Source organism: Melanerpes formicivorus, unplaced genomic scaffold (assembly GCF_026170545.1).
Source record: "Melanerpes formicivorus ecotype bairdi unplaced genomic scaffold, bMelFor1.0.p_v2 SCAF_32, whole genome shotgun sequence".
NCBI lineage: Eukaryota > Metazoa > Chordata > Aves > Piciformes > Picidae > Melanerpes > Melanerpes formicivorus.
The window spans coordinates 2516262-2534704 of NW_027142384.1; the positions used below are offsets into that span (position 1 = coordinate 2516262).

The window sequence follows — 18443 nt, forward strand, 5'->3', positions numbered from 1 at the left end:
TTCTCTGGCTTTTGCTTTACTCTGTTCCGTGCTACTTGCTGGTAACTGCTTGACTTTGGTGAAAGAAGAAACCAATTTCTAAAGGAAATAATGATATAATGTCTTCAAACGTAGCTGTAGTTTGCTATTCAAAGCATCTGAAATAAAGTGTATGCAGTGCTACAGCTCAGCAGAATGGTTTCTTACCAAGCAATATGCTTTAGTCATGAGGTCTGTGGTGACAGGTTGGACTTGATGATCTTTGAGGTCTCCTCCAACCTTGGTGATTATGTGATTCTGTAATAAGGCACTTGTCCATGCCCCAAGGGAGAGTTGAGCACATGTGATGGGACTAAAGAGCACAGTGCTTGCTGGGAAGTTGTGAAGTAGTGCACAGGATAGAGAGAATCAAAACAGGTTCAGCTTTGCCTATCTGCCTTTAGGAAGATGCCCCTGACATACTTGGGAGAATTCAAAGTGGCATGCGCTGAAACCATGTCAAGGGTTGCACTCACAAGAAAAGTCTTTAGATACTCATGGGTCTGCATCCAACCAGTCATCTGAACAGACTTAGGCTCCCTGTGCATATCTCAAAATTCTGTGCTCTGCTCTTTGCTTGGATTTCTTACTGCATGCTGTACTCTCCCTGACTTTGGGGTGTCTGTTGTGATGGAAAGCAGGCAAGAGGAAGGAGAAGGCTTTGCTTTTTCTTTTCAAAATAATTTCTGTCTGCTTGCAGGTCTCAATCCGACTAGATGGAGAGAACAAAGCTATAGAGTACAATGCCATTGGGCTCACCAAGGACGCTGTGAGAGTGGTCTTCCGAAGTGCCCGCGTCAGTGACCTTTTTGACCGCAACTGGCACAAAATTGCCCTCAGTATTCAGTCAACGGCTGTCTCACTTTACATAGACTGCAGACTGGTGCAAATGCTGCCTATAGAAGACAGGGAAAATATTGACATTCAAGGAAAGACTGTGATTGGCAAACGCTTGTATGATAGTGTCCCCATTGAGGTAAGTACTGTGGGTGCTGGTTTGAGCTAGGTTATTGTTCAGCACTGGGTTTGCAGTGTGTGAATGGGGTTTTGAGGTCTATGCTGTAGTTGACTGCTTTTCCTAAAGCAGCATCACTGAAATGTTACCTGTGTGACATAGTTATGACAGATTTGCATCACATGATGTATAGATATGCTGTCTTTTTATGTGAGACTGTCAGTATCTCTGTAATAGGGATTAAAAATGAGAAATCTATTTAATCTTTCTGTCTAATCCCGCAGTGTGTTACTGTTAAAATCAGAGACAAAATCATCCACAAATACCATCAAACTGGGTACTGAACTACACATGTAGAGGTGTTTTGCTGTTTGCTCTTGGCATTATGAGTGTTTCTTCCTGTGATAGGAAGAAATAGGGAAAACCAGAAAACTTATTAACTCAGGAGACTGTCGTGATATACTCCCAGTGCCTCAGAAACAATACCTGATCTTGAATGACTCTTACTCCAGTTGAACAGAAATTGAGACCTGCAGGTTGGACCTGATTGGTAGCAATGATAATCTGGTATAACTCATGCATAATTGCTTGGTGTTTTGAGACTTTATAATCTTTCTTATCTGTGTAAAATGGAAGGAGTGCACATATTAAATGTGTTAATAGTATTTCTCATGCAGGGGTAAATGTTCAGAAGCTGCAAGGCACAGCAGGAGAAAAACAAACTTCATGTCTAGATAAAATTCTAGGAAGGATAGTGGTGGCCAGAATATGTCTTCTCAGACAGAAATTTGGCCAGGACATATGGATTAGCATATGACTTTATTTGCATGAAAATCTGTACCACAATTGTAATAGGGATATGCAGGTTCTCATTAGCTCAGCACTCCTGGACCATACTGAAATATTGGTCCATTATTGATAGATATTGACCACAGAATCCATAGAATCACTACGCAGTTTGCCCCATCTGTTTTTTTGTTTCTATTTGTCTGCATTGTTGGTATCCAAGAACAAGGACATTCAGTCTTTAATAATTCACTGTCTCTAAAACTATTGCCTCACTTTATCTTCTAGTTTGATCTTCAGCGGATGGTTATTTACTGTGATTCTCGGCATGCTGAGCTGGAGACCTGCTGTGACATTCCCTCTGGACCAGTAAGATTCTTTTTGTCATTTATTCATTTTCACATGAACACTCTTCATTGAAATCTATTGCATAAAAGAGGGAATATGAGGCAGTGTGGGATTATAATTTTTTTAATGATGGTGAATGAAACTTAACTATACAATTGGTAGGGTAGCAGTGCCAGAAGAGGACTACTGAAGAGGGATGAGTATGAGGAATTTGAAGTTTCCTAGTTGCTCTTTCCTTGTCAAACTGTCAGGGGAAACAAAACCCTGAAGTGATGATGGAACAACAGAAATACATCATGAAATATTCAACATGTTTCCCGCTGCTTTTATTTGGGAAGTGCTAACACAGTGCCAGTTGCTGCTTAGTTTCCTGTGCTCAACTGTCATTAGAAACTTCCACTCTCTTTTCAACTCTCTTCCCTCAATCACAATTAAAGAGATTCTTTGTTAATTTTGCAACATTTCCCACCACTGCTCAAATGAATGGTGTTTGTGGGATTTTGTTCCTCACTAGAATTTATTTAGCTGCATTATCCAGTAATACCTATGCAGTTTCTCTAAAGGGGCGGTAGAGGAAGCTTTCTAGCATGAAAAGTTTCATCATGATCTTGGGTGTTTGGGTGTAGTGCCAGGTCACGGTCCTAACAGAAGCACCTCCCCTGGAAGTGAGGCCCACTGTTGGCAGTGAGCAAGTTGGCCACCTCAAGACTTTCAACTGTTCCTGTCCTGCTGGACAGAAGGTGAGTATTGAGATGGGTGTGTTCATTTGTATTGAGATTGGTGTGTTCATTTGAGACATGCTGGATAGATTTGGAAATAGGGATATGACATAGTGCAAGTGAGTTATAAGAAGAATTGTCTTTTTGAAGCATTTTAAGACCTAGAGGTGAAAAGCACTTCACAGAAAAGTCCAGGCATGTGTTATTCACAAGTGGGATATATGTAGAAGTAATGACAGTCCTGGTATCAACCTTGAAAATAAAATGGTCATTCTTAACCAGTACAGTTATGTGCATCCCTCTTCAAATGAAAAAGGAAGAGATTCTGGAGGTAAAGATAGCCACACTGTAAAAATCTCACAGCTTTGAAAAGCAATGTGTTTGTTTATACTGGCTGTGATTGGGACCTCTGAGAAGCCAGTTCACTGTCATTGTTCTTGAGAGCATATCAGTTTCAGTCTGCTCTCCACTGAAACCTGAAAACATTTCTGTTGTTGTCAGTTGTAAGATTTGGCCTCTTGCTTTGTTTTATAATGAAAGGATCGGTCTCACTAATTGTGTTTTTTTTTGTCATAGGGGGACAGAGGTCCAATTGGCCCTGGAGGTCCTAAAGGTCAAAAGGTCAGTAATATGTACTAGTTCATTTGTTTGAGAATAACACCCTCAACAATAAACCAGTTTCAGAATAAGCTGAGCAGTTGAAGATTTTGAGAAATAAGAGTTAATTTGGTGTATGAGTGAGTTGAGGTCATTCTGGAAGAGCCTGGGACTTCAGGAGTCTCTAGCCATCTTGTAACTGACCTAGGCTTGCATTTGAGCTTTGTTGTTGCTGCTTTATGCCACTGTTAGTGTGTTCCAAATTTTTTTCCTGTAACTTCTTAGCTGGCATTTTTGCAAGTTAATGTTATTCAATACATCGCACACAGCTTTCACAGTAAGTCACCTGGAAAACCATGTGCTGCGTCTGTGCTGTGCCTTGCTCAGCAGTGCTGCATACCCATAGGTAAGGGAGCAGTCTCCCAGTCACACTCTCCAAAATTTTGAGAGGCTGAGGTAAAGAGTCAGCCATAATCTGTTATCCTTAGCAAGGCTGTCTGAGTCATGGTGTTAAATATAGGCCATGCCCCTCAGTATTCTTCTTCCTAGATGACAGGGTAGGAGAGTGGTTGTGATGACTCCTTTAAGTTTCACAGCACAGCCTCTACATTATCCTGCATATTCTACAAGCTTCTTTGATATGCACATGTGCTTTCAGCATACAGACATTTTCCTTCTGTGCTTGGTTACAAATAGAAGTCTCAGACAATTGATTTAAAAGGAGCACTTGTACTGGGGGAAAAAATAAAGGGCTCACAACATTGCTGAGGAGGTGAAAGTTGGTGGTTTGGTGGTTTCTGGTTTCACCATCTGTGTGATTAAAAAGATATTTGGGAACAATCTATATTCAAAACTACATCCATCTGAATCACTTCTGCTGAATTTATACATTTGTCACTGAATTTATACATTTGGTGAATAAATGAATTGAACTTCACCAAAACTTACTCAGTTATGAGATACTGTGGTAAGGGAATGGAAGGGAGAAATCTCTAGATCTTGGAAGGTCAGATATCCTCGGCAGTGTGTTGTGGGGTTTTTGGCAAGCCTTGGTCTCTTATCTGCAGAGAGAAGCTTTGGATAATGAGGAGATGTGTTTTGGAGTATGTTTTCAGCTGGCATGAAAGAACATGGATACATTAGTGCTCAGAACTGAAGCATGGCTGAAACTGCAGAAAATGATTCCTTATGTTTCCACTCATATATAAATAGCAACTTTCTATTTTAATCTGTGACAGCTATTAACGAGGGGCTGTTTTGAAGAATGGCAGAGCCATGACTGTTGTGAAGAGGTTGCAGAGGGAGGATGATGACAATAATAAAAGCGTCCTGCAGCAACATCATATTGTATCTCACTGCTTTGGCAAGGTCTATGCCCCCATGAGGATGTCTGTACTGTGTACCATGGCACACTGGTTCAGGAGACACAAGGTGAATAAGAAATAGGGCGTATCCCAGTACAGCATCAGCAGGTTTTCTGCAACAGATCCTGAAATGGCTGTCTAACTCCTGCAAGTGGGATGCTGAAGAACTCTTCAGATGTGTGTGACTTTTCCCTGCTGGTAGCAGTCCAAGATTTGTGTACAGTCGAGTCAGGACTGTGTTACATTCTCAGGGAGCTGGGGATGATGACTTTTAAATCCAGGCTCTGACAACAATGTGGTACAAATGTGATGATTTCAGACAAATGACTTAGCTTGAGAAGCTATCTGCTAAACAAGGCAAGTAATAGATTTTGCTCCTGACTTTCAAAGATGTGATTAAATAATGTATACCACCGTTGAAAGCAGTTAATGCATTGCTATTGCCAAGGACCAGATTGTCACAGTCCCTACTTTATGTGCAGGAACTAATATCTCTCTCCGTTTCACTCTCTCTGTGACATTCTGAGCTACTCAGGCTAAATGCTGACCATGGGGAAGAAAGTCAATGTTATTTGCAGCTCAACAGTATTACAATTTGGTATTTTATTAAGGAAAAACTAAGACCCCACAAAAAATATGAGTGACTTCTGCATTATAGGGTGTTAAGTGTTCATAAGATGATGAGTTGCAAAGCTGAAATCTATGCCTTAAAAACTGGAATCCAAGGGACATTTAGGTAGATTGAAGGTATTTGAGTATTACCCAAAAATATTTTACAGGCGCATAGTAAGAAATGTTCTGTGAGAGACTATGTGGCCATATAAGAACCCAGGAAAGCAGCTGGTTCAGCTGTGTTGGAAAAACAGCACACAGCTGGTGGGAGTTACCTGAGAAATGAGTCTCACTAGGGGATACCAATAGTGTGAGAGGTCAGTGTTTAAAAACCAAAACACCTCCCTTTATTTCAAAACAGGGATCTTTGGAGAGGTTGACAAGTGCAGGAGAGCTTAAAGCTCCTTCTCTGAGTTAAGATAGTTTTTGACTTTAGTCTTGTTTTGTTTTCCCTAGACCAGTGGTAGTTGGTGGCTTTTCCACTCTATTCAAAGGAGTAATGCCTACGTGGTTCTGATTCCTTTTTAAAAAGGTCTGTTTGAGGGTCTGTTAATTAAACTAAATGTCATTTATCTTAGTTGAAGATGGAGGGGCTGGTGTTCAGAATCTGCTATCCTGAGCTCCCATAGCATATTCTTTCTTAAAAAGGTGGCAGCTCTTACAGGCTTTTCTTACAACACCATCTGAACAGTAGAAAGAGGTGAAGGGTATAACCAGTTTAGGAAGATAATGAATTTCTGTTCCTCTCCAAGGAAGGACAAAACAGGAGTGCTTGCAATTATTAAAAATGGTGAAAAAAAAAATCTCTCAGAGCTGAACATCTCTGCCTCAGTCACCCATGCTGCCAAATTGAAGGTAACGCAGGGGGACAGTGTAAATGTTTTGAGGTACAAATAGGTGAGGACGCTGCATTTGTTAGTGATGGAAAAGGATCTCAGCAAAGCATATCTCTGGTATACACCTTTTAGGAGGGCAGAGCCTTCTGCTCTTCAACAGCTCCTGATGCTATAGGAATTGAAGGAACTGGTGGCAACATTGTACACAGCCTTAAACTACTCTTAGTATATTCTCAGGTGGTCCTTCTTCCATTTTTGTCACTGCAGAGCAATATGTGAAAATGATCTGCAGGTATTTTTTTTTTCTCCACTTCTGGTTTTGGTAGCACTTTTAGCTCTGTATCTCCTGAATATGCAATTATTTTTCTCTTCCTTTCATTCCATCCTTTTTAAGAGACAAGTGAAGAAAAAAAATTCTTGGGTTCTTATGGACCATTTTTCTATTTTCCTCCCTACGTATTTCCTTATTCCATTTTCAGCCCCTTGCCCATTATGATTTGTATGTTTTTAGCTGGTTTTTTTTTCTGGGTTGTCTTCCCTCTTTTGGAGTAGTCAGGAAGAGTGATTCCATGCATGTTGCACCTCTTGCGAGGGAAGGGAGAAGATAGCTGATTGTGAACATTTAGTGTGAACTAAATCAATTAAGTTTAAATTCTTTTAAAGATAACTCTAAAATCTTGACAACAGGGACAGTTGAAGTACCCCACAACAGAAACATCTCTGCCATGCCAGTACAGTCTGAAGGCTTCTAGCAGTGTTTTCATATGAAAAATAGAATATCATAGAATCAACAAGGTTGGAAGAGACCTCAAAGATCATCAAGTCCAACCTGTCACCCAGCACCTCATGACTGCTAGACCATGGCATCAAGTGCTACATCCAGTCCCCTCTTGAACACCTCCAGGGATGGTGACTCCACCACTTCCCTGGTTAGCACATTCCAATGGCTAACAACTCTCTCTGGGAAGAACTTTTTCCTCACCTCGAGCCTAAACTTCCCCTGGTGCAGCTTGAGACTGTGTCCTCTTATTCTGGTGCTGGTTGCCTGGGAGAAGAGACCAACCCCCACCTGGCTACAACCACTCTTCAGGTAGTTGTAGAGAGCAATAAGGTCTCCCCTGAGCCTCCTCTTCTCCAGGCTAAACAATCCCAGCTTCTTCAGCCTCTCCCCATAGGGCTTGTGCTCAAGGCCTCTCCCTAGCCTCGTTGCCCTTCTCTGGACAAATTCAACAGTCTCAATGTCCTCCTTAAATTGTGGGGTCCAGAACTGGACACACTACTCAAGGTGTGGCCTAAGCAGTGCCAAGTACAGGGGCACAGTGACTTCCCTGCTCCTGCTGGCCACACTCTTCTTGATGCAGGCTAACATCCCTCTGAGAACTTGGAGGTTCAAGTTAGTATAAATGCAGTGAAGTACACCTAATCCTTATGACAGAAGATGAAATCTTTGCTATAGAGACTGGTGGGACCAAGTGTCCACAACCTCAGTCGAACTCTTGTTACATTGCTCCCCAAAAAATGAAAGCAAGGAACACGCGACCACAAAATAAAAAACATGAATGTGACAAATTTCGCAAATGGCTCCAATCTCATCTCGTTTCTTCTTTCCATGCCTGTCAAGAAAGGGATTAATTAATTCCATGGTATTAACACCCTTTCTTTTTCAAGGGAGAAATTGGAATTCAAGGCCTTCCTGGACTCAGAGGAGAAAAAGGAGAGTCGGTAAGTAAGAAACATTGTAATATTTTTATGTAAAGAGGTGGAAATGCAAGTAGTTTTATCCTTTACGGTGTGAACTTGCTTACAATATCAATGTGTCTTGTTAAATATGTTCCTGCTGCTGGGCCTTAATCCCAGGGAAAAGCTGATCTTTCTGACACCCACCGTCATTTTTTGGAAGAGGGGAAGTGGATGGATTCATCCCCGAATACAGCTGATAATTGATGTAGTATTGGCCTTCCAATTAAAATATGTAATTTAGGTGTACTTGATTCTAGCACAGCTGCACATCTAATAGTGACTGTACAAGGCAACTAATAGAAAGGAGATGCAAATCTTTCTCAACACTTTTACATTCAGATGACCAAGATACAGCTTTCCCCAGCTGCAATTAATGCAAATGCCAGAGTGAGTTTTTAGGTGAGAAAAACCTTAGCTCTATGTAAAATTCATTCTAATAAGGGTGTTGGCATCTTTGATTTTGGAAATGTAATATCAGACTCTGCCCTGAATAGAAAATCAGTTGTTTTCCTGGCTGTAGGAGGAGCATTTGGGATAGGTTTTCTATTTTAATTTGTTACTGAATTATTATCAAGGTATTATGCTCAAATAAAATTACTTTCTCTATAGCAGTGATCCTGTGAGTTGTGTGTTTCTATATACATGATATACATGGATAGACAAATAGATAGATATGCCTCAGATACTTAACAAGGAAAAGAGAAAATAGGTGTTTATAGTGGTGTTTGACATCCTTGCTATTAATTGTACCTTTTCCCTCTCGTCTTTCATTTCTAGGGCAGAGCCTATGGCTGGGGAGAAAAAGGAGAAAAGGTGAGATCTGATCCTTCACTGGACTAAGTAAATGGGAGTTGCCATTGCTTTTGTGTCTCGTGTTCTTTTTGTAGTTCATAAGATGCAGGAGATGTGGCACAGTTGGATCTTTATAGGGAACTTTTCTATTGTGTTATGCTTCCCTCTGCAGAAAAAAAAGCACTTTTGAGTGTTCATTGTTCTTCCCCTCTGTGTTCTTTGAGTTTCATTTGTGCATTGGCTACAAAAATTGCTATAAAATTGAAATAATAATCTTTGCTTTTTGTAAAGCAGCAGTGAGTTCATAGCAGATAATGCAGTAAAGCTACTGGCTGGAAAGATGAAAAACAAAGGGAAAGTATAATTTTGAGCTTATTGTATTTTCAACAGTATTAAATTTGGGCAGGAGGAGTCTGCCACACTGTTTCTTTTCATTGGATATTTTCATTAATAACCTAAAGGACAAAAGCCAGAACATTTTCTTGCTGCAAACATTGGGCAGGACAGAGCATTAAGACTTGGAGGTTAAAACAGAGAATACAGAACAACCACTTAAAACAGCTAGGTTATCTGTCTTGGAAAATATGGTCAATGCTGACCAACAATAAAGGAAAAAATAAAGGAAAAAAGCATCATGACTGGACTAATTTGCATTAAAAAGGATTGATTTCCAGGCAGTTCTGTCTGCAAACTTCCCATTCCACACAACAAATGAGGGTGCTCACCTAGACCGCAGAGAAGCAGCTCTTTCTTTCTGTGTCTTCCTATGACGCCTGGTTGTGGGTGTTTTCTGTATTGCCAAAATGAAATATCAAGTTGTGAGAAAAAAAATGAAAAAAGATTGACTGGAGTATATAGGAGATAGATGGATGTACTAAGGAAGAACTCATAGTTCACACTGAAAATGAGATTAATAATCTGTGGAGTTTTTTTCCAGGGGGTCTGTGACTACCTGATTACTCAGGGAATTTAAAATAATACTGGCTTGTGGTCTGAAAGGAAGAATGCTGTACCAGTGAGAACATTACATTAATGGCCATTGTATCTTCTCATTTGTTCTTCCTATGATTTATGATATATTGATTGCATATAGTAGCAATGCATCCTGTGAAATTACAATTTAAATGAGGGTTGCTCATTGCAGGAAATATTATTATGCCAGGCTAGAGACATGGGCCCTATGAAGCATGCATTTCTGCCCATCTTCTGCAATCCTCCCTGCCCCTGTTTAACCTCTGAGACTCAGGATTCAGCCTTAAGAAACTAGCTCATGTTTGACAAGTGGTGAGAGTCAGCAGTCTGGTGGGAAACATGATGTTTACAATATGAATTGAGCTGCAGTTGAAGCAAGTTCTTGTTTTCTTATGTTTTCATCTCTGCAGAAAAGTATTGGAACACATTGCTCTGACTGTATTATTGTCTTGCCTAGAAAAATAGGTCTGCAGGTCTGAATTGGTAAAAAAAAAAGATCCCACATATGCAGAACTTCTTTGACTGGAATGGCCAAATGAAACTCACTGGCCCAAATGAGTGTGTAGCCATGGAGATAGCTGAGTTCATGGCCAGCTTGTTTTGTTTGTTTGGTACTCCTGCTAGCTGAAGCAGCATGTCCTCCTCTGTGAAGGAAGTGTATTTGGTACCTGATGTGTTTGTGCCCTATGTCACCCAATGGCTGTGTGCCAGTACTGTTGCTGGTGAAGAGCAAGGACATATCAACTGTACCTTGCTAGCTTGATTAAACAGGGAGCCTGTGGCTACAGAATCATGGAATATCTCAGGTTGGAAGAGACCCATAAGGACTACTGAGTCTATCTCCCTGCTTATTGCAGGACTACCTAAAAATGAACCATATGACTAAGAGCATTGTCCAGGTGCTCCAGGAACTTTCACAGGCTTTGTGCCATCACTATTTCTTTATAGAGTCTGTTTTGGTGACCTGCCACCTTCTCAGTGAAGAGCCTTTTCGTAATGTCCAGTCTCAACTCTTGACACAGCTTCATTACATTTCTTCATGTACTGTCACTGATCATCAGACATCAACACTTCCTCCTGTGCTTTCCCTCTTGAGGAAGTTGTAGACTGCAGTAAGCTTCCCCCTTGGCCTTTTCTTCAGACTGAACAATTCAAGTGACCTCAGACACTCCTTGCAAGTCTTTTCCTTGAGGCTTTTCACCATCTTGGTCACCTTCTTCTGGACACCCTCTAATAGTTTGATGTCCTTTTTATATTGAAGCAGCCAAAACTGCACACAGTACTTGAAGTAGAGCTATACCAATGCTGTGCAGAGTGGGACAATCACCTCCCTCAACCAGCTCACTATGCTGTGCACCTAGGACATGGCTGACTCTTTTGGATGCTGGGACACACTGTTGACTCATACTCAGCTGGACATGTTGAGTTGCTAGAATATGTCCAGAGAACGGCAACAAAATTGGTGAGGGGTTTGGAGCACAAGCCCTGTGAGGAGAGGCTGAGGGAGCTGGGGTTGCTTAGCCTGGAGAAGAGGAAGCTCAGGGGAGACCTTATTGCCATCTACAACTACCTGAAGGAAGGTTGTAACCAGGTGGGGATTGGTCTCTTCTCCCAGGCAACCAGTACCAGAACAAGAGGACACAGTCTCAAGCTGCACTGGGGGAGGTTTAGGCTGGATGTTAGGAAGAAATTCTTCACAGAAAGAGTGATTGCCCATTGGAATGTGCTGCCTAGGGAGGTAGTGGAGTCATCATCACTGGAAGTGTTTAAGAAGAGACTGGATGAGGCACTTGGTGCCATGGTTCAGTTGATTAGATGGTGTTAGGTGGTAGGTTGGACTTGGTGATCTCAAAGGTCTTTTCCAACCTTGTTGATTCTATTCTATTCTGTCTCTCTGCTCCCCTGAGGTTCCCTGGGTTCAGGAACCCACCCTGTGCAGAGTGTTTTGCCTGTTTGCCTGCTGTGCTGCAGTGCCTGCCTGGGCATGAATTCTTGCTTTCTACTCTAGATGTGACAACTTTAGGTTTTCTTGATTTTCATGAGTATGGACCATTGCTAGGAAACTGGATTGGAGATGCTGGATTTCAAACAGCTGCAGTCTGTGCAGTTATTGCTATGCATGTGCTGTGGACTCATTCACAATGACAAGGCTCACATCCTAAGTGTTCATCTAATAAAGTTATCTCACCTTTGAAAAGACTGAGATGACAAGATTAAAAACATTATTATGGGATTGCTCTCCAGCTGTGCTAATGCCAAACACCTGCCAGACTGTGCTACAGCCAAGCACCTGCCAGATCAGGCTGGTGCCAAGTATTATGTGTAGGGCAATTATGCGAGGTCTGAGGCATTTGTTAGAGGGCAAATCCTGTGCTTTTCCAGAAGGGCAGCAGAGGCACTGCCCTTCTTTCTCCAGGCCAATACCTCATTTATATCACTAAGTTAAAGCCAAAGTGATGCTTGTATTAGAATACATAGATACTAAGCACATCATTAGTGGTAAACCAAAAGATAATATCAACTGTGGCTAAAAACCTATTTCATGTCAAGTTGAGGTCCTGTACAACTTTGACAATCAGGAAATTCACTGTCGTAGCTCAAGCAATGGCCCAGCATATTCTGCCAGGCTTAAATATCTTGGCCTGGTAGATGAGGCTTTTGATGTACAGAAACATGCATGTGTGGATAAGTAATTTTTCATATATATAAGAAGAGAAATTAACATAATGCATCTACAGGTGCTCATGTAAATTGCTCTCAAGTGGATTTCCTTGTCAGGTGTGATTCAGCTGCTGCTGCTCTGTATTGGATCTTAAATTTCCACTGCTGTCATCTTTCAACCTTTGGAATGTTTAATCCCTATGGCATCTGATGCAGTCTCTCATATTTCTGCTCATAAATCTGTGTCTCTTTACTGTATCTTCATTCACACAGTTTGCATGCACTTATGTTATTGAACTGATAATTATACACAAGCAAACACATAATTTTGTATCATGATGACCTTGAAAGGCGATGTTTTGGCTTTATCCTATAAGTTATTAAAATGTGTCTCTTGTAGACCAGGTGACCTGGTCCTGCAAGGGTTATAATTCAAAGCTTCAAACCTTATTGACCCAATAGGAGTAGGTACAGGAGAAGAATGGAAGCAGAAGAAACAACTGTAGAGCATTTCTGAGGATGGTTCAAACAAGATCGGGTTTCATTGACTCTTGATCAGTTAGGGAAATCATATTTGACAAGGAAAGTTCTGTAGAGTATGAGGTCTGCATTCCTGGGGCACAGCCATCCACATCATGAGCCAACCTGCCTTTTTAATGCCTCCATACAAAGTTTAACTTAGAGGCTTTCAAAAACTTATGCCCTTGTCTTGTAAAGTACAAAGCATTATATAACTGTCCTATGCCTAGCATTCTTAAGGGCAACGGTAATGAGAAGGCTCTGCAAGTGCTTGGAAAAGCAATGAAAAAGATGTGATGAAAATGTGTCAAACTTTGACTGCTATGGAGGTAGTAGCAGGAAATTCTTTTTTTTTTTTTTTTTTTTTTTTTTTTTTTCCATTTGTTCTGTTGTAAAAGCTAAGAGGAAGCAAATGAAATCCATTAATGGCAAATCTAAGATGAACAAAAGGAAGTTGCTTACTGTAGATTAGGTACTGGAGCTTCTCTTTACAGTTTGTTCTGGGGGTTAAAATTTTGTATCTTTAAAATAGTGCATGCAAGTTATTTAAAGAGAGACACCTAAAGAGAGACACTAGTCAGTACAAAGACATCATACCTGCTTCAGGAAATCAGTGTATGTCTGCAAACTGTGTTTGGTAATAACAGGACAATAGACTGGTAAAGTCTCCCATAAGGCAACTACTACAGATGGGATAGGAGCTAGCTAAACCTTTGGCCCGACTGATGGTAGCTCGGTCCACTCAGGGCTTGAGTCAGCATATAAGAAGGACATTGAAACACTTGAACGTGTCCAGAGAAGGGCAACAAGGCTGGGGGGAGGCCTTGAACACAAGCCCTATGAGGAGAGGCTGAGGGAGCTGGGATTGTTTATCCTGGAGAAGAGGAGACTCAGGGGTGACCTCATTGCCCTCTACAACTACCTGAAAGGTGGTTGTAGCCAGGAAGGGGTTGGCCTCTTCTCCCAGGCATCCAGCACCAAAACAAGGGGACACAGTCTCAAGCTGTGCCAGGGGAGGTTTAGACTCGAGGTGAGGAGGAAGTTCTTCACCGAGCGAGTAATTCGTCATTGGAATGGGTTGCCCAGGGAGGTGGTTGAGTCATTGACCCTGGAGGCATTCAAGGGGAGATTGGACGTGGCACTTGGTGCCATGGTCTAGTCATGGGGTCTGTGTTGATAGGTTGGACTCGATGATCCTCGAGGTCCTTTCCAACCTAAGTGATACTGTGATACTGTGATGTTTATAGCTGTTGAAGAAGAGCAGGAAACACCAGAAAGGTGTCTTGAAACAATTGGATCAAATCACTGCTATGATTTTTCAAAGGAAACCAATCTGTTAAAGAAGGCTCTGACCAGGAGCACCCACTACTCGTTTACAGTGGGACTTCACTCACTAATGTCTTTGTAAGAGTATCTGAGCTTTCCCTTTGTGCGTTGTTTCCCTTCATGCTGGTAATCACACATGCAGCAATGGATATGAGAAACAACTTTAGTAGATTAAGTTTATATTCTCCTAATATTTAAAAAAATTCTTCTTTTTTTATTGTAATGGTAATGACTCTATGTGATAAAAATGCAAAAGGGTTATTATAGGATTTCTAATGAGAACAAAACATCTGAAGTGGCTTGGCTTATTAGAGATGCAAGGCCAAGCATAGAAAAGTAGGCAGACAGTTAATGCTCTGGGCTAGGCTGCAGAAGACCCAAGCTTAAAAATTGGCTCTGACAGATTTGCTGACCTTGGGCAAAGCAACTAGTTTTTGTTCCTGTAAAATGCAGCTGGAGAACCTCTTTCCCTTTAGGCCTTTTAAATCTTGCCTGCTAGATCCTTCAAGCAAAGGCTTTGCTTCCTCTTCCCTCACTTGCTTCAGAATTAGTTATTGTCATTTTTAGGGCTTTTGGAAAATCTATGGAAATCTACCCTGCTAGATACAGTTTATCCACACAGAGGCCTGCACTCTCTGTCTTTGCCCTGAGGCAGCTCAGTATAAGAAAGGTCTGACCTGTAAGCCATGTAACTTTTTTACCCCACTGTTGTGCTGTCATCAGGGTCTGCCAAATTAGCATGAGCACACTGCCTGTGGCTTGGGGCTGGCTTGCGTCCAGTGACTTGGGGCACAAGAAAATCAGGGCAGTTCCGCCTGCAAAAGGTGCCACAGGCAGAACTGGCGTCTGATAGCTGAAGTCTGATACTGCGTTCTGGTTTGATGGCAAAGGAGAGTTTTTGCTTGGATATTTTTAGAGGAATGTATTTTGAGACCAGAAGGGTTGTTTGTGTGACATGGTTGCAGGTAAGGCTCAGGCTGGTAGTTGTATTTTAGACACACAAAGCTATAATAATGTTTGAGAGTCAGGTCCCTGAGTGTTGGGGTAAAGCAAGGACCAGCTGATCCTGAAGGGATTTGGAGCTGGGAGCAATCCCATGACTGGCAGGGCACCTCACCAGCCAGAGTTTACCCCTTAGCACCACATAAGTTTGTAGTTGATGAAGAAAGTCTAAGCCAGAAAAGTGATTCTGCAAGTCAGGATCAGGATTCACAGGGTACATTGCCAGGCTGCTGCAGTGTAATTCAAGCAAGGGCCAAAGCGGAGAGCTTAGAAACAGCTTCAATACAAGTAAGGAAGAACAACCATCTGAACTTCTAGAAGCAGAATGTACTCTATGAGCGCTTTCAAAATGTGGAATCTGAGCTTGCACAAAACAAGAATTAGTCCTTATTCCTGCAGCTTCCAAATAAAAATAATTATTGCTCAAAAATAATTGTGTGTCCTTATGTCCTGATTTGAGTTAGAAAAGAACTACTGCTGTTCAGTGGCTTTACTTTTCAGCTCAGTCTTTTCTAATAGCTGCACTGGCTGCAGTTAATGTTTTTGCAGACAGTGTCTGCTTCTAGACGTGATAAGGCTTTATGTTTGTACTTACTGTTAGGGATAGTTATGCAGAAAGGCTCTTGCTCTTGCACACCACATTGGAGTGCTATAAGTAAGAGGTCACACCTGTGGGGAGAAATGGACCAGGCAGGTGACCCTAAACTGACAAACAAGGGATTCCATCCCATATATATCATATTTGCTATAAAGCTGAGGGATCATGAGGATCAAACTGTCTTCTTGAATGGCTGGTCCAAGGAGGAGTCTGTTCTGCCTTCATTCCTGATCCACATGTTCCAGAATCCAGCTCCTGAAGCTAGCTCCCATCTGCATCTGAGTCCAGTCTGGAACTTTTCCAGTGCCTGCCCACAGCATCAGTGCTGAGGGTGATGTAGTTGCCATCAGGGAGTTCAATATTGGGTTGTATATATTTCATTTTGTTGTTATTTTCATTTTCATTAAATCAGTTTTAGTTTTCTTTTTCAACCCATAAGTCCCTTTCCCTTATTCCCTTTCTCTTTCTCATTGGGAAGGGAAAGGGATTCATAGAGACCATCTGTCACTTGTCTAGAGGCTGGCCCAGCTCTGCTTTTGCTGAAAAACCTTGAGTCCAGTGCAGGGAAAGTGTTTCAGTGAGGTTACAGGCCTTGACTGGGCTGTTGTGGTGTCCAGACATAAACACCAACTGCCAGAACTCTTAAATGCCACCCAGTTTACCCAGGGCTAGTGAGCTGAAGGATAACTGTGAGCGCATAAGGAAGCAGTTGGCAGCAGAAGCATTGGTTCATCGGCATCCAGGTAAAGGGGAAGTGCTCTTCCAGTGAGCACATCTTGGCAGTGAATAGATGTGAAGACGTCTTCAAGTGTAGAGATACTGTTGAGTCTGAAGTTTGGGGAAAAAAAAAAAACAAAGAAAAAAAAACCACACCAAAAAACCCCACAACCCACTAAAAATCAACAACTGCTCGATAATTGGTGTTCCTTGGAGATGGTGGCTGTGGAAACATTGCCTCCTCGGGGTTTGGTTTTTAGCACTCAGATCTTCTTACTTTATTGCAGAATAAAAAAATAATGTGAGCATAGCTCAAACTGACCTGGTAATGAAAAGTGAAAGTGCAATATCTGCAGGATTTTTTCTTATTATTTTTTTGTGCTGGGAATCATCTCTCTCAGGAACCATTCTTACTTACTGATTTCAATTGGTTCAGGTCACTCAGCCCTTAACCTCTAAGTCCAGCAGTTAAGCATCTGTATAATAAAAACCTCATTTACTTTCTAAGGCTGTCATACAGCTCACTGGAGTTGTTTACATCTGCGATTTCTTTTGTGTATCTTCTGATTAAAAGGTGAGATACACCTTTTAGTATCTGCCTTACTCCCCATATGTTCTGAATCCTCTTTTATATGCTGGCAATTTCAGTCTGTGTGTTGAGCATTTTTGAGTCTTCTTAACTTTACTTAAAGTACATTCTGCATAGCTAAATAACTGGGGTTGTATGGAGTACGTTTTCCTAGCAATAATTAGAGGGGTTTAGATAAATTCTGTGGTTTTTCTGTGACCCAGAATAACAGCTGCAGATGGTAATAAACAACTCGGAGCCAGATCACACAGTAATTGTGCATCGTGACAGCGTAATTCTCAGCAGAGCAAAAATACTAGTAACTTGGGATTTAATTTTTTTTTTTCCTTACATAAACTTAGAAAACATTGCTTTGCAGCATTGGCCCCTGGCTGGCAGGTGCATTGCTGGTATATAATGACATCTACTGGCAACCAGAAGTTTGCAATATCTCCAGCACTTGTTTCTTCAGTTGATTTTTCTGCCAAGCTCCACTGGCACTGTGGAAAGGAAGCATGTGTGAAAGGTTTGCCAACTTTGTGCTTCCTCTGATAGAAGAGCTGGGGAGGAAAAGCCAGATTGCTTTGATTTTGTCATTGATAATTATTTTTCAAATGTGGAATGCTCCCAGGAGTGATATTGCAATGGATAGGTATGGATTAGCTGCCAAATAGGTCGAAAGTAAAAAAGCTTTTCTATCAATCTGAAGCATACACTCTGAAGTGGATCTTATACCATCATGAATCACAGAGAGCTCAAGCATTACATGGAGCAAATTGCTACTATTGGCCTATCAAAGGCATCTTAAATGTTTCCTGCCCATCTCTTTGCTACATGTTTTCATGTCTTTCTAGTTAAGCAGACAGATTTCCCCTTTAACATTGATCAAAGCTGTTGCCAGGCTGAGATTCCATGTTCATGGCTGAGAAGGTACAGGTGCCCTATCCATGAGCTTTCTGAAGGTGCAGGTTATTGCAGGTGAGACCATGGCACCACCGTTTCTTGCTTGCCCAAGCACAACCCTGGACATTTGGGTCTCTCATCCTTTTTCTTTTAAGCACTGCTAGAGATTTTATGTGTCCCAAAATCCATAAGGCCTGTTGTCTCTGATTTTGACAGACTGATGACAGATCTGTTTGTAACAGCCTGCTAGGTTATAAACACTTACATAGTAGCAAGGGGCAGGTAAAGAAAACATAGGGGTTTTCCATTGCAGATGTTTATTTTCCTTGGAAACAACATGTAGACCATTAGTGGTTGACAATCTGATTCATCTGCTGTTCTGAGTGGGTCTGGGTCTCTATAAACTCAAG

The 18443-nt window shown here is 41.5% G+C and overlaps 1 protein-coding gene across 5 annotated transcripts in view; it reads left to right on the forward strand.

Moving 5' to 3' along the window:
* COL22A1 (collagen type XXII alpha 1 chain) overlaps positions 1–18443 on the forward strand; it is a 224597-nt gene that overhangs the window by 91884 nt on the left and 114270 nt on the right. For all 5 annotated transcript variants that reach the window (XM_068155479.1, XM_068155477.1, XM_068155480.1 and 2 more), the window contains exons 7-12: positions 719–994; positions 2048–2128; positions 2734–2847; positions 3403–3447; positions 7904–7957; positions 8753–8788. In XM_068155479.1, the coding sequence (XP_068011580.1) occupies positions 719–994; positions 2048–2128; positions 2734–2847; positions 3403–3447; positions 7904–7957; positions 8753–8788 (606 nt within the window). The remainder of the gene's footprint in view (positions 1–718; positions 995–2047; positions 2129–2733; positions 2848–3402; positions 3448–7903; positions 7958–8752; positions 8789–18443) is intronic.